Here is a 16127-nt window from a genome sequence, read left to right as displayed (position 1 = left end):
CGTCTTTTTTTGACGTCTTCTAGACATTCGATATAGACTAACACGCAGAATCCCCAAAGGAGAAAAATCACAATTTTTAAGCCACCATCGTGGAGATGAGTGTTTGTTTTAGTTGAGCTCTTGACCCTTGACTTATTATATTAAAATTAGTTTGGGCTGTTTTAACTCAGTCATAGTATACCCTCGGAATAAATGGTAAGTAACGATGAGATCATTATGCCAGGCTAGCAAAACAGTGTAACATAACATTACCTCAGGTATCCAGCGTTAGTTTCGACAACTTGCTTCCTTTGAAGTTGCAGTGAAAAGGACTAGGCGTTGTTTTTATTCTGCTACATTGACTTTGCCAGCTAAATTCACTGTTAGATTAGATCGATTCCACTAGCTATTCACTCGAAACATAGTGATGGGCAGATCGAGGCTTCGTGACTGAAGCAGTTGAGGCAAATGTGCCGTGATGTGTCGAGGCTTCGAAACAATCTGACACCCGTCTCCACGGTGACCCCTAGTGGACTCCTTAGTGCAAATGCAAAAAACTCAGGCCAGACATGCATTAAAAATACCCTTTTACAAATGTATTGCAAAAGTTTTATTGAAAGTAAAATCAATCAAATGCAATTAACTAATCATCTAATAAGATTAAATATATAGTGTCTGTATAACATGTGTTCTTTTATCAATTTTCAAGGGTTGTTTCTCTGTTCCATGGCTCAAGCTAAACAGGTCAATAAGAGCTCTTAATAACTACCATTATTCTACTGTCTAATTAAAACATCTACAAATGTATAAAACTGATTGGAGATCAGGTAAAACCATAGGGTAAAGCCCTAGACACTTGTTCAATTGTTCTCAGTGAATCTGCATGATTCATGGGTTCACTTTATCATCGCCCTCTACCGGTGAACCATTGAAATTTTTTGAAATTTTGAAATGTTTCGAAACAGTGATGACACACAGTGATGATACAGAAAGAATAAAGAAACTTTTTATATAATCAGCTAACATTTAGATCAAATTCTTCCAAAGAAAGTCACTTTTAAAGTTTTTTGGTGTGTTCATGATCACAGACTCAGACAGATGTCTAGCAAAGACTGGCTTTATTGATTCTTATTAAATAATCTGATTTACAACATTTTCCAGAGTATTTTCAACGTAAATGAATCATATTCCCAAAACCAAGGGCATCTTGAGTGTAATTCAATTACATACATTAGATTGTATTTATAAAACAAATCTCCAAAAACTAAAAAAAAAGCTTGCTGATTGTTTTAGCACACATTCGAGTGTACAGATTCCCTTCTACAAGTTTGATTATCATCAGATCATTAGTTATAGTAATAAGTAGCAGCCTGATTGGTCCTCTGCTTAGAGAGCGTCCAGAGTTTGACCAGGTGTGTTTGGTGTCAGGTGTATTCACACAGGTGTCCACAGCCGGCCGGACAGTGTTTCGACTGTTTCAGCCACTCCATCACATGTTCCAGGTGTCCTCCGTGACTGCAGCCTTGACACCACACAAACAAGCCTTTGACCACGTGATGGCAAACCGCACACACACTCGCACACTGGTGGCACCTATGGAGGGATACAATACACACAATTATATATATATATATATATTTATATATATTTATATATATTATATATGGGGAATTTCTTACAATTTTTCCAAATGATTTTCCAAAATATTTTAAAGTATAATTTAATTATTTTTATTAATTTATAATACATTAAATAAAATTAATTAACAAATGATATAATAGTAAATTATAATAATTTATTCACTGTTATAATAATAATAATTTATAATTATAACATACATTTATTTATTATTATAATTTAAAATAAAATATATTAATTTTATTTATATATTAATGTGGACCCAAAGTATGTGTGTAATATATTACAAAGTGTGTGTATATCTATCTATCTATCTATCTATCTATCTATCTATCTATCTATCTATCTATCTAGTCTTTCTGTGTATCTATATATCTATCTATCTATATATATATACACTTTGTAATATATTAATATATTGTAATATATTGTAATATATATATATATATATATATATATATATATATATATATATATATTTGTTAAATAAAATCATTATATATATATATATATATATATATATATACACATTTATTTCTATATAATGAAATAATATAATAACTAAATAAATATACTTGTAATAATGTATAATTACAACTTAAATGTAATTTTATTGTAATATAAAATTTTCATTTAATTTATTAATAATGCATTTTTAAACTACACTGAAAACCCAGTCATTTTAGTATCATTAATATACTATTAGAGTTTTTGTTAATATTTTGAATTACATTTTATTTTTATATTTTCTGTTTTAAATTTTAATAATTTAGTTTTTTTTCTTTAGAATTTTTATTATATATATATATATATATATATATATATATATATATATATATATATATATATGCATTAGGGTGCATTAGATAAAAAAAAAACTGAACTTGAACTGAATGATTTTGAAAGACAAGATAAAAGTCATTGCTTGGAGGTCGTACCTGTCACAGATCCAGCCTTTGTTGCTCATTGGTCGCTTGCAGTTGCTGCAGTTGATGTGTAAAGTGGTGGACGCTTGATTTAGACACATGATGGCGCCGCACGTGCTCAGTTTGATCACTTCGTTGCTGACGTTCCACAACTCAAACCGCTGCAGCAGGTCGATGTAGGACATATACCAGTGTTCCTGAAAAACAAACATGCCTGTCTAGTGCGTTTGCATAGAAAAACAATGAGAAATAGCGCAGTGGAATTGAAAAACGCATACTGTGTGATACAAAAGACATGAAAGAAGCACAGGCCTCGAATACCCGGATGAGCAGTCATTATACAGCGTTGCTATTGACAAGGGTCATTATCAGGGAATAACTGACCTCAGAATCTCACAACTGACCAATCAGAGTGAAGCATTTCAGAGTGATGTGCAATAAAGCAGTTCTTACACACACGCTCTGCCTCACCTGCGTGAGTTCATCGATCTCCTTACGGATGCGATCGCCCAGCACGATCAGCACGGACACGGCCATCTGCACGTCGCCCTGCTCGGCGTAGTAACACAGCATCTCCTTCACAATGGGGCAGAAGAACTTGGGCGGCAGGTGGGGCGAGAAAAGCAGCTGCGAGACTGAAATGAGACTGATGGACTCCATGGGAGTCAGGCATGTGCTCTCGGCCTCGCTGCCGCTCACGTGGGGCGACTCTGGCTTCTCCTGCACCGGCTCCGGGGCCGAGGGATGGTCCATGATCTCGTGCCGTAACGGGAACGCCTCCTGAGGGAGCAGGTACTCAGGCTCCTCTGCTGGACAGACCGAAATCTTAAGTTTTTTTCTATTTATATATGACAGACATGTGAGATGTGTTGGAGGTGTCGACTAACCTGCCTGGTTGTCGTGTTCCATGCTGTAGAGATCATCATCATCAAGTTCAGCGTCTCCAAACAGATACTCCGCCTGACCCTCGCTGCCCTCCGTCTCCTCGTTCTCTGCACACAGAAACAGAGATCTTTATCCACTGTTTAAGTGTTTGTAAGGTTTTCCTGGCAGTTAAAACTCTGGGCTGACAGCTGAAGAGGCCGTGGAGACACTGGAGGAGTGAACCATAATTACTAGAATCAAAATTCATCGCTATAATAACTGAGCCCCCGAGCCAAGCCATTAACCCTGAGGTGTTTAAAGGGTTGGTTCACCAAAAAAAAGACAATTCTGTCATGATTTACAGGTCATTCCCAACCTGTGTGACTTTTTGTCTTCTCTGGAACATGTTTAGAAGAATGTTCAAGTTGCTCTTTTCAATACAATGCAAACATATAGTGACCAGGAGCGTAAGTCTCCTGAAGTCATATGATTGCTTTTCTAGAAGAACAGAATGAAATTTAAGATGTTACTCAATGACAATCATGTATGTTTGGAACGACGTAAGTCTATTCATCATAAAAATGCCCATCGAGTTTTAAGATTTTAATAATTTACGTTTCTTTTTTATAAAAAGGACATGGTGATGGAAAGATTTGAAAAATAGAAATAAATATATAGAAAAATATATTTCAAAGCTTTTCACATTTGAAAACATTCGCTCAAAACTTTGCACTTGCTCACAAAACTTTTGAGTTCATTGCGAGTAAATGCAAAGTTTCTTGGAAAATGCAAAGGTTTTTGTAATGAACACTAAGTTTCCTGGGAAATGCTAAGGTCTTGTGAGTGAACGCAAAGTTTCTTGGGAAAAGCAAAGGTTTTTGTAACGAATGCTAAGTTTCCTGGGAAACGCTAAGGTCTTGTGAGTGAACGCAAAGTTTCTCGGAAAAAGCAAAGGTTTTGGGAACGAACGCAACGTTTCTCAGGAAAAGCAAAGGTTTTTGTAACGAACGCTAAGTTTCCCAGGAAACACAAAAGTCTTGCGAGTGAACAAAGTTTCTCGGGAAAGCAAAGGTTTTGGGAATGAACGCAAAGTTTCCCAGGAAACGCAAAGGTCTTACAAATGATTGAAAAGTTTCTCAGAAAAGCAAAAGTCTTGGGAATGAACACAAAGTTTCTCAGGAAATGCAAAGGTTTTGGGAGTGAAGGCAATGTTTCTCGGGGAAACACAAAAGTTTTGCAAGCATATACAACATTTCTTGGGTAAACACAAAGTTTCTCTGGGAATCACAACATTTTGTGAACAAAAGCAAAGTTTCTTGGGGAAATGCAAAAGTTCTGAGAGCAAACACAATGCTTACACTGTAAACACAATCCAACTGACTGTATCTTGGTGAAACATCAACAAACACGTTGCAGTTTTCTGTCTCACCGTCATTGTTGTTGAGGTTGGTCTCCAGGCTGTGTATGTTGTCTTGTCTGTTTTCTTTGTTTCTCTCATTGAGAGCAGCGCTCATCTCCTTCATACTGAAGCTACAGTACAGGATGCAGATAAAAGACAGAACTGAGCAATGCTGAGGTTGGGATTCAGAAATGAAAAATCACATTGGATAATAATATCAGTACCTGTTGACGAGCGGAAGGTTTCCTGACTTATTCAGATTGTGATTGGTTGACAAGGACGGATTAGCTGGCTCGGAAAACATAATTCGCAGCATCGTCCATGTGGTCGATTCCTGTATAGCACACAAACACAAATCAAAACTCAATAACAGTCTTCTAAAAGGGTTTATGAAGGGGTTTGTGAATTGATGAAAAGCTAATAATTAAAAATGTAAATTTTATTCAAATAAATAAATAATTTTTAATTTGTAAATATGTTTAATTTTACTTTTTAAAATAAAAAATTATCACTAAAATAATAAAAATGAAATTAAATAAAAATGATACAGAGATGTTTTATTTGCTTATCTGCATGTCATGTGACATCAGAAAACCAGAACTGGAGAACATAATACATATTACGATGTATCAACAATGACAAGTTTGATTTATTTAGGAAAATAATGCACTGTATCAGATTTTCATAACTTTTTTTAAGTAATCTTTTAAATATATTTTTTACTTAGTTTATCTATTTTTCTTTATGTCTTCTTGATGACATCTTTTGAGATGCCAAACCTTCTAGTATTTTACGTATCAGGGATATTTATCTTTGACAATTTTTACATTATTTTGTTTGTTACCACTTATTTCGGTTTGTATCGTAATGCCTTCAGAAACCTAAATAAAGTTTACAAAATATAAAAAAGAAAACCAACACCAGAGGACCATGAACATGTGAATGTGTTACAATATAAGTGTAAATTATTCCAATATACATGTAAAATCTCAGGGAGGACTTCAAGTTAAAGGGGTCCTTGATTATGATTTCAGTTTTTTAACTTTAGTTAGTGTGTAATGTTGCTGTTTGAGCATAAACAACATCTGCAAAGTTACAACGCTCAAAGTTCAATGCAAAGGGAGATATTTTCTTTTAAAGAACTCGCTGTTTAAGGACTACAACAAACAGCTGGTAGGGACTACAACAAGCTTCTTCCTGGGTTGGTGACATCAAAACCCCCAAAATTTACATAAACCCCACCCCCGAGAACACACAACAAAGGGGTTGAGGCCATGTTGAGCTGCTTTAGAGAAGAGGAAGAGTTGTTGTAGTAGAGTGTTGTTATCATCATGCCGTCATTTTACGTCGGACTGCTTCACAAACGAGGATCAATTCAGCGCTGGATTTGCACAAAAGATGAACATGACGGCACATGCTAGTGGATGAGTTGAATCAACTCCACAGCAACTACATAAATGTATCCGCTAACCATGATTCAAAAACGTCTAAAAGTTGTAACTTCTTCCTGAGTCTCTCCATCAGTGTCGACTCCGGTTTGAACAATGTAAGGCTGAACACCGTTACTGACAATCCTCATTTTGGCTGCGTGAGATTCTCCAGCTTTGTTGTTGTTGAGCTGTTAAAGCTCCGCCCTCTTCTGGAAAGGGGGTGGGAGCAGCAGCTCATTTGCATTTAAAGGGACACACACAAAAACGGCGTGTTTTTGCTCACACCCAAATAGGGGCAAATTTGACAAGCTATAATAAATGATCTGTGGAGTATTTTGAGCTGAAACTTCACAGACACATTCTGGAGACACCAGAGACTTATATTACATCTTGTGAAAAGGGGCATTATAGGTCCTCTTTAATATTTTAAATCAAAGTGCTTTAGCGGACAAAACAAGTACCTGCAGTCTGTTGAGTTTCTTGGCGACCTGAGCGTTGTGCTCACAGAGCTCGGCGAAGGGTTTCCCGCTAAGCAAGTAACTCTGCGCGGTGCTAATGAACCAGTCCATGCCGACGCTGCTGCCCGCTTCACTCTCAAACACACTGAGCGCGCTGGACACCTGCGCAAACTGAGCCGTCACATCGGGCTTCTTGAAGAAGAAGATGGGGTACCGCCGATCGCCGCCTGGGTAGGTTTTACGCCCCACGTCCCCTACAGAAGGGGGAGCTATTAAGAAAGACAATATTCTGATAAGAAATCAATGTCGATAAACATTTTAGACTTTATCTGGGTCACTCACCGGTCATCAGACTCTCTTTAGCAGCAAACGCCAAGTCGCCGAACAACCCGAAACAGAGTCCTTCAGGGTTGGCGCGGTCGACGGGCCTGCTGGCGTCTTTAAACATGTGCTGGTACAGAGTGCTGTCCTTGGACCCCGACAGAAGAAAGTATGGGTCATGCTGTTGCCGCCACACGATTCCCGTGGTCACGTCTTTGTGGTCCTCGAATGTGGCGAAGGGGATGAACGGCCGGCGGACGTCCCACACGTAGATGTTGTGGTCCACCATCATGGAGCAGGTGGCCAGGTGATAGCGCCGCTCCGGACGCCACTTCACTCTGGCCACCGACGCAATGGTCTGAACGCAGTAGATCTCCTTCACGCGATTGGTCGACATGTCCCAGACTTTCACCATCTTGTCACGTCCGCCTGTGGCGAGCCAACCCCTACAAGAGACAGACAAGACTTATATATACACAATAGAGCCAAAGAGGTTGAAGTTAATGTGTAACCTTTTACCAACTGAAATTAGACAAAACATCACACAAGTTAGCTAAGATGAGATATTTTAAGTTTCTAACAAATTGTTTAGAATTTTACTATTATGACTATTGTTTACTTCTTATTTTGTCTTTCTTTTTGTACTATTTTCACTTTTTTGAAAAAGTTTCTTAAGTCATTATTTGGAAAACTACTATTATTATAAGTAATAGTATTATTTCCTTCTCATTTTATCCTCCTTTTTTTTTTTTTTTTTTTTACATTTTCACTTTTTTAAGTTTCTTTAGTCATTATTTATAATTGTATTACTATTATTATTTTATCTTCTTTTTGTATTTTAATTTTAAGTTTCTTAAGTCATACATTAGAACTTTACTATTATTATTATTATTTTTATTATTATTTCCTTCTCATTCCTCTTCCTTTTTTAAGTCATTATTTAGAATTTTACTAATATAATTATTATAATAATAATTATTATCATTATTATTATTTCCTTATTTTATCTTCCTTTTCAAAATGTTCACTTTTATTAAGTTTATTAAGTCATTATTTAGAATTTTACTATTATTATTGTTACTATTTCCTTTTATTTTATCTTCCTTTTTTAATTTTTACTTTTTTAAGTTTAAGTTTTATTATTTAGATTTTTTTAATAATAATAATAGTAGTAATAATAATAATTATTATTATTATTATTCTTAAATTTTTTTAAGTTTAAGAATTTTATTATTGTTATTATTTCCTTCTTATTTTATCATCCTTTTTTAATTTTCTTATTTCATTTTTTCGAATTTTATAATAATAACAGTAAGAATAATTATCATCATTCTTTCAATTTTTTAAGTAAGAATTATTGTTATTATTTCCTTCTTATTTTTTCTTCCCTTTTTAAATGTGCACTTATGAACTTTACATCATTATTTAGACTTTTACTATTATAATTATTATAATAATTATTATCATTATTACCATTTCCTTCTCCTTTTATCTTTCCATTTTTAATTTTTCACTTTTAAGTTTCTTAAGTCATTATTTAGAATTTTACTATTATTATTTTTACTATTTCTTTTTTATTTAATTTTTTAGATTTGTAAGTTTCATATTTCATTATTCATAATTTTACTATTGTACTATTATTGTACTATATGTACTATTATTACGATTAGTTTTGTTAAGTGTGCACACACCTGTCCTCAGGGTGCCAGTCACAGCAGAAGACGGGGCCAGTGTGCGCGGTGAACATCCTCTCGTAACGGTCGGGTCTGCGGATGTCCCACAGCTGCACGTTTCCATTCTCGAACGAGGCCGCAAACGTGAAGTAATCCTTCATACTGAACTGCACATCTCTCACGCTCTCAGACTGACCTGCAAAAACAGACTGATGTTCACATTGATTGTGTACAGCTTCCATATCTGAAGCATCAAATATGAATCTATTTAGTGTCTAAGAAGCTCCAGATTTGCTTCTTAAATTAAAGTGCATTGAAAATAGCTCCTCAGATGTTTTTTTGTGGATTTTTAATGTCATTTTTTGGGTGAGTTATTACTTTTAAATGTACATACTTCAGCTTATGCAGATGTTGCAGAAAAGTCAGAGATGCTCATCTGCACACAAGATTGTAAATACCAGAAAATGTGCTGACGCTTTCCTTCTTTCGCAGGTCAAAACACTTCATGAATCCGTCCTGAGAGCCGGACAGCAGCATGTTCACCTCAGTAGGGTGAAAACAGACCTTGTTGACCGTGCGCTTGTGCTCTGTGAACAACTGCTCCTGTTTGTTACGGCACGGCCGCGCCAGGTTCCACGTCACAACGGCTCCGTTAGTGGCGGCGGTGGCCAGCAGGTTCTCCTCCATCTGATGCCACATGACGTCCGCACAGCTGAAGTTCAGCGAGGGTTTGCGTCCCACGCGCAGGTTCAGACGCTCCACGAAACCGTCTTCCTCCAGACCATATATCTTGAAGATATTTCGCCCAGCAACCACCACCTGAAACATGATCCATCACAAGTTAACTCTATCTATATTTTCTTTATATTTACCATATTACTTGTATTAATTGCTTTAATGAGATCATTGTTTCTGCCTAAATGAATACATGATGTTAGATGACTGCATGATTTGCATTATCTGCATTTCTGACATATGGAGATTACTTGGAAACAGTCACCTCTGATAACAGATCACTCTAAATTGTAATGCAGAAACATGCATTTTCTGTAAAGCTGCTTTGAAACTATATATTTTGTGAAAAGCGCTATACAAATAAATGTGAATTGAATTGAATATCTAATGACATTACCAAAAAGTAGTATTTAAATATGAATTTTTATTATTGACAATTAATTATTGATTGACAGATTGAATATTAATTTACATATTGATAACAATATAAATTACAAATACAAATGACTAAGATATACAAAAATAGTATTTTAAATATTAATTTTTATTGTTGACAATTAATTATATAATTAATTATTGATTGACAGACTGAATATTGATTTACATATTATTAACAATAAAAATTACAAATACAAATTACTATGATTTACAAAAATAGTATTTTAAATATTATTTTTTATTTTTGACAATTAATTATATAATTAATTATTGATTGAAAGACTGAATATTAATTTACATATTAATAACAGTAAATATTACAAATACAAATTACTTCGATGTACAAAAAAATTTATTTTAAATATTACTATTTATTATTGACAATTAATTATTGGATACTTAATTACTGATTGACAGATTGAATATTAATTTACATATTAATAACAATATAAATTACTACGATATGGAAAAAATGTATTTTAAATATGAATTTTTATTATTGACAATTAATTATTCAATAATTAATTATTGATTGACAGATTGAATATTAATTTACATATAACAATATCATTTATAAATACAAATTACTATAATATACAAAAATAGTAATTTTTATTATTGACAATTAATTATTGAATAATTAATTATTGATTGAAAGATTGAATATTAATTGACATATTAATAACAATATAAATTACAAATACAAATTACTACAATATACACATTAAAAAATAAATAAATAAATAAATAAATAAATAGGTAACCTTTTACAATAAGGTCCCATTACTTAACATTAGTTAATGCATTAACTAACAATAAGCAATATAATTGTTACAGTATTATTAATCTTTATTAACTTAACATTCATTTTGAGTTCATTGATAGCTCAAGTCCATTAAATAATATTAACAGATACAACTTATGATTTTAATAATGTGTTAGTAAATGTTGAAATGAACATTATCTAAGATAAATATATGGAAGTAAAATAATGCCAAATGTTTTTGAAATAAAAAGCTTGTTGAATTGCACTATTTGAAAAAAATATGCATTACATTAGCTGTACTTGCATTTAGATGCACTGTATTTTTATGGCTTGCATTTTTATGGGCTGAAATTCAACATGGTCGTATATTTAGGCTGTGAATATTTCAATTAAAAATATTTCACACACATTTTCATTATTAAAAATTCAATAATTCATATTCACCTTTTAGATTTCACTTCCAAAATATTCATTCTGTTTAAAAATACAACCTATAAAATTCAACTAGCAATTTTCAGTCCATTTTATTTCGCTTTACAAATTCGCTTCCACAAATTCAGTGGCTCAAATTCGGCAGAAAATTCAACATTTCACATCCGGGAACTGCAGGAAGAGCAGTAGAGTGCCGATGCATCATCTCTATCTGCTGTTGGTCTTCTTCACCAGCAGGTGCCGCTAGCGGCTGTTTAAGACGAGATCACGGCTAGTAAGTCATCATTCATTCATAAAAACAGATTTACAGAAATGGAGCAAGCGGTAAGTGAATGTGTGATGATTATTAGGGACAGAATAAATGCAGAAAAGCTGATAAAGACACAAAAACTGCATTTATGTTTAATTCAGTGTATTTACGCTTACTTTCCCAGTGTAGCTACAGCTTTCTCTCCAGTGAACAAGATAACGTTATTGCCCGATGCTGGTGTATAGATCAAACGTTAAATCTGAGATAGACATATATTTCTCTCTGTTGTTTAGTTTCCTTAACTTTATATCGCAGCGCTGTGTTGTAATACTAGGGCTTCCCTCATCCGTCATAGCTGCCATCAGGACATATAAACTCTTAACACAGCTTAATGGACTCGTACAGTGATATAAAAGACCAAACTCGCACCTCATTTGTGATGTAGGTTAGACTATATAGGCTCCAAGAAAGCAGATACTGGCATAAAGTTGATTTGACGCTGAACGTTTGATTATGATATTCGCAAATTTAGGGACTGTCTCTAAAGTTACAACATTATATATTCACGTTTCTACCTTCAATAGCATTTAAAGAGAATGACTTAGTCACAAAACCAACTGTAAATTGTTCATCTAGGTGTCAGGTATAATGCAAACCTTTTAGATTTTTGATGTTTATTAAAATAAAAGGTAACACTTTATATTAAATAGTTGATATGAACGAACAATGAACTGCACTTCTACAGCACTTACTAATCTTTGTTAATGTTAATTCCAGCATTTACTAATACATTATTAAAATCAAGAGTTGTATTTGTCAACTTTAGTTAATGCACAGTGAAGTAACATGAACAATGAACTGCTGTATTTTTATTAACGTTAACAAAGATTAACAAATACAACAACAAATGTGTTGCTCATGGATAGTTCACATTAGTTAATACATTATGAACCTTACTGTAAAGTGTTTCCAAATAATCTGTCAAGTAATATGTAAAGATTGCTATGTATTTCACTACTGTATTGGATAATTAGAAGCTCAATAACATTTGATGAGAATGATTTACAATCACCAAAACTACCTGTGAAGTGTTCATCTATAGGTGCCAGGTCGAAGAGTGATGCACCCTTCTCTCTCTCTCTCTCTCTCTCACACACACACACACACACACACACACACACACACACACACACACACACACACACACACACACATATTCAAACACACTCAACTCAAAGTACATGCACATATACTTTTTCTTTTTTTTTTACACATTCATCACACAATTAGTTCTACTTAGTTAATTTTATTTCTAAATTTAATTTAAAATTTGTATAAGCAGGATAATCTATGATCAGGTAAAATAAAAAATGAACAAAGTAAAAAAAAAATTGTGTGATGAACGTGTAAAAAAAAAAAAAAAAAAAAAGAAATAGTATATATGCATGTACTTTGAGTGGGGTGTGTTTGAATATGTATATGTTCATGTGTGTCTACAAGAGTTTGGTAGAAGGTAGAAACGTGAATACAGAATGTCGTAACTTTAGAGACGGTCCCTAAATTTGCGAATATCATAATCAAACGTTCAGCGTCAAATCAACTTAATGCCAGTATCTGCTTTCTTGGAGCCTATATAGTCTAACCTACATCACAAATGAGGTGCGAGTTTGGTCTTTTATATCACTGTACGAGTCCATTAAGCTGTGTTAAGAGTTTTATATGTCCTGATGGCAGCTATGACGGATGAGGGAAGCCCTAGTTTTACAACACAGCGCTGCGATATAAAGTTAAGGAAACTAAACAACAGAGAAAAATATATGTCTATCTCAGATTTAACGTTTGATCTGTACACCAGCATCGGGCAATAACGTTATCTTGTTCACTGGAGAGAAAGCTGTAGCTACACTGGGAAAGTAAGCGTAAATACACTGAATTAAACATAAATGCAGCTTTTGTGTCTTTATCAGCTTTTCTGCATTTATACTGGCCCTGATAATCATCACACATTCACTTACCGCTTGCTCTAATTCTGTAAATCCGTTTTTATGAATGAATGATGACTTACTAGCCGTGATCTCGTCTTAAACAGCCGCTAGCGGCACCTGCTGGTGAAGAAGACCAACAGCAGATAGAGATGATGCATCGGCACTCTACTGCTCTTCCTGCAGTTCCCGGATGTGAAATGTTGAATTTTCTGCCGAATTTGAGCCACTGAATTTGTGGAAGCGAATTTGTAAAGTGAAATAAAATGGACTGAAAATTGCTAGTCGAATTTTATAGGTTGTATTTTTAAACAGAATAAATATCTTGGAAGTGAAATTTGAAATGTGAATATGAATTATTTAATTTTTAATAATGAAAATGTGTGTGAAATATTTTTAATTGAAATATTCACAGCTTAAATATACGACTGTGTTGAATTTCATCCCATAAAAATGCAAGCCTTAAAAATACAGTGCATCTAAATGCAAGTACAGCTAATGTAATGCATTTTTTTTTTTCAGTTAGAGCAATTCAACAAGCTTTTTATTTCAAAAACATTTGGCATTAATTTACTTCCATATAAATAAATGCTATGATGTTAGTTAATGTTAACTAATGCAATTAACTATATTATTAACTATATCTTCTACTTCAAAATTTCACATTTAATTCAATGTGTTACTTGTTGTTTCTTTGTAATTATTTGTGAAATTTAATAGCAATTTAAAACTGTTTCAAATATATATATTTTTTTAATTCAGTGCTTCTCTTTGAAATGGGCTACATTTAAAAACCACAAAAAATACAATACCTGCGTAGCATCCCGACACACGCTGATGGCGTTGGCAGGAGCATCCAGGTGGCAAAACATGGTACGGCCACTGATGGCGCTGACCTTGGTCATCTTCTCCATCTCAAGCTGCAGAATACAGAGAAACAGGAGATGAGAGAGATGCAGTTCCTTCTCTGGCCAGCAGGTGGAGGACAGATTCATAACACGAACATCTCATGGTTGGAGGTGCATTTATCTCATCTTATACATTTAAACATGCATGAATAAAGTAAGCAGTTCACACTTACGCTTTGTGTGTTGAGAAAAACACTTCAAAAAACCTCCAACCTTTGGGACCTTTGGGAAAATGAGGCCAGAAACATCAAACACATTTCATCACTGTATTTATTATTTCAAAAACAAATATACATGAATGATTAAACTATTCTTTAAAGATCATATTTCTATAAGTAGATCATTCGATTTTTTTTTTGTTTGTTTTATTATTCTAGAAATGATTTGTGGTGGTAAAATGACAAACATCTAAGGTATTATTGATGTTATTATTTAAAGGATTAGTTCACTTTCAAATTAAAATTTCCTGATAATTTACTCACCCCCATGTCATCCAAGATGTTCATGTCTTTCTTTCTTCAGTCGAAAAGAAATGAAGGTTTTTGATGAAAACATTCCAGGATTTTTCTCCTTATAGTGGACTTCAATGGACTCCAGACGGTTGAAGGTCAAAATTACAGTTTCAGTGCAGCTTCAAAGGGCTTTAAACGATACCAGATGAGGAATAAGGGTCTAATCTAGAGAAACCATTGCTCATTTTCTAAAGAAAAAATTTAAATTTTATACATTTTAAACCATAAATGCTCATCTTGAACGAGCTCTCTTCTTATTATTACTTCTGTATTACTGCCCTCCTCAGGTCAAAATCTGAACTAATTTGTCATTGACAATATGCTAGGGCAAGTATATAACGATTAGTTCAAACTTTGACCTGTGGAGGGCAGTTATACACTTAGCAGTGTCTACACTGCCGCAATTCTAATAGAGAAGAAGAAGAGAGCTAGTCCAAGATGAGCATTTATGGTTAAAACGTATATAATTTTAGTTTAGTTTTTTTTTTTCAGAAAATGAGCGATGATTTCTCTAGATAAGACTCTTATTTCTCGTCTGGGATCGTGTAGAACACTTTGAAGCTGCACTGAAACTGTAATTTTGACCTTCAACTGTTTGGAGTCCATTGAAGTCCACTATATGGAGAAAAATCCTGGAATGTTTTCATCAAAAACCTTCATTTCTTTTCGACTGAAGAAAGAAAGACATGAACATCTTGGATGACATGGGGGTGAAAAAATTATCAGGAAATTTTAATTTGAAAGTGAACTAATCCTTTAAATTCAGGGTTTTTATCTCACCGTCTGTGTTTGTCAAGTTCAGCTCAAGACGAAAAAATCCACCTCACGTGACAGTAAGTGCGTGACATCACGCACACATCCACGCGAGCGCGTGCAACATCTTGATATGAAATTACACACCGACCTGCAGAACAGAAACATAGCAGCAAAATCACTGACAGAGAAGCTACATTAATACAAGTTCAACGCAATTTTAGAAATCATATTAGTAGTAAAACTCAAGTGAGATGTTGAGGTGATTTTATACGAGTTTATAAAACCCTTTTTTCTGTATTTTATTTAATTGATATAATAAGGATTTGAACTATTCATAATCACCATTCATACTGGCCGACTGGAGCTTCGAGGTTATAAAAATGAAACCTTTTTATTATTTTACAGCTGTATTATGCGTGGAATGTGATAAATATGAGTCCTTTAGAGCTCGTACACAACAAAAGTGTCACACAGCTTCAGAAACACCTCAGTATAGCAGTAATAACTGCTGCCGCGCGAGTTCATAATTCAGCTTATCATGTTTCCGAACATGAATGTTCAACTGTAGTATAAGTTTAGATATTGATGAAATAACCGCGCAAAACTTACCCTTTTAAAAACAAATGTGTCCGTTCAAGAGAAGCGGATGTAGAATTATTG

At 34.0% G+C, this 16127-nt stretch overlaps 1 protein-coding gene across 4 annotated transcripts; it reads right to left on the bottom strand.

Annotated features, from left to right (window-relative positions):
* Positions 1 to 1097: 1097 nt before the first annotated feature.
* Positions 1098 to 16127, bottom strand: wdr24 (WD repeat domain 24). Of its 4 annotated transcripts, none has more exons than XM_067377908.1 (14): positions 16077 to 16127; positions 15492 to 15615; positions 14373 to 14421; positions 14104 to 14211; positions 9147 to 9507; positions 8707 to 8884; positions 7037 to 7461; positions 6698 to 6963; positions 5031 to 5140; positions 4837 to 4937; positions 3431 to 3535; positions 3015 to 3352; positions 2556 to 2740; positions 1098 to 1572 (listed from the first exon to the last, which is right to left on the bottom strand). In XM_067377908.1, exons 4-14 carry the CDS (start codon positions 14203 to 14205, stop codon positions 1404 to 1406), a joined length of 2340 nt encoding a protein of 779 aa, XP_067234009.1. In that variant the 5' UTR covers positions 14206 to 14211; positions 14373 to 14421; positions 15492 to 15615; positions 16077 to 16127; the 3' UTR covers positions 1098 to 1403. The 4 variants fall into 4 exon arrangements, with proteins under 4 accessions (XP_067234009.1, XP_067234010.1, XP_067234011.1 ...); XM_067377909.1 differs by having other exon boundaries at positions 3015 to 3349; XM_067377910.1 differs by having other exon boundaries at positions 6698 to 6948.

The sequence above is a fragment of the Chanodichthys erythropterus genome, chromosome 23 (genome assembly GCF_024489055.1).
Source record: "Chanodichthys erythropterus isolate Z2021 chromosome 23, ASM2448905v1, whole genome shotgun sequence".
Taxonomy (NCBI): domain Eukaryota; kingdom Metazoa; phylum Chordata; class Actinopteri; order Cypriniformes; family Xenocyprididae; genus Chanodichthys; species Chanodichthys erythropterus.
The sequence above is the reverse complement of the archived record's forward strand: the minus strand, read 5'-3'. Positions and strand labels throughout refer to the sequence as shown.

Coding starts and splice junctions, on each gene's coding strand:
- wdr24 (XM_067377908.1), bottom strand. CDS start 14,205: ATGGAGAAGATGACCAAGGTCAGCGCCATCAGTGGCCGTACCATGTTT. Junction 5,141..6,697: donor AGAAACTCAACAGACTGCAG/GTACTTGTTTTG, acceptor TGTGCTATACAG/GAATCGACCACATGGACGAT. Junction 3,536..4,836: donor CAACCTCAACAACAATGACG/GTGAGACAGAAA, acceptor TTCTGTGTGCAG/AGAACGAGGAGACGGAGGGC.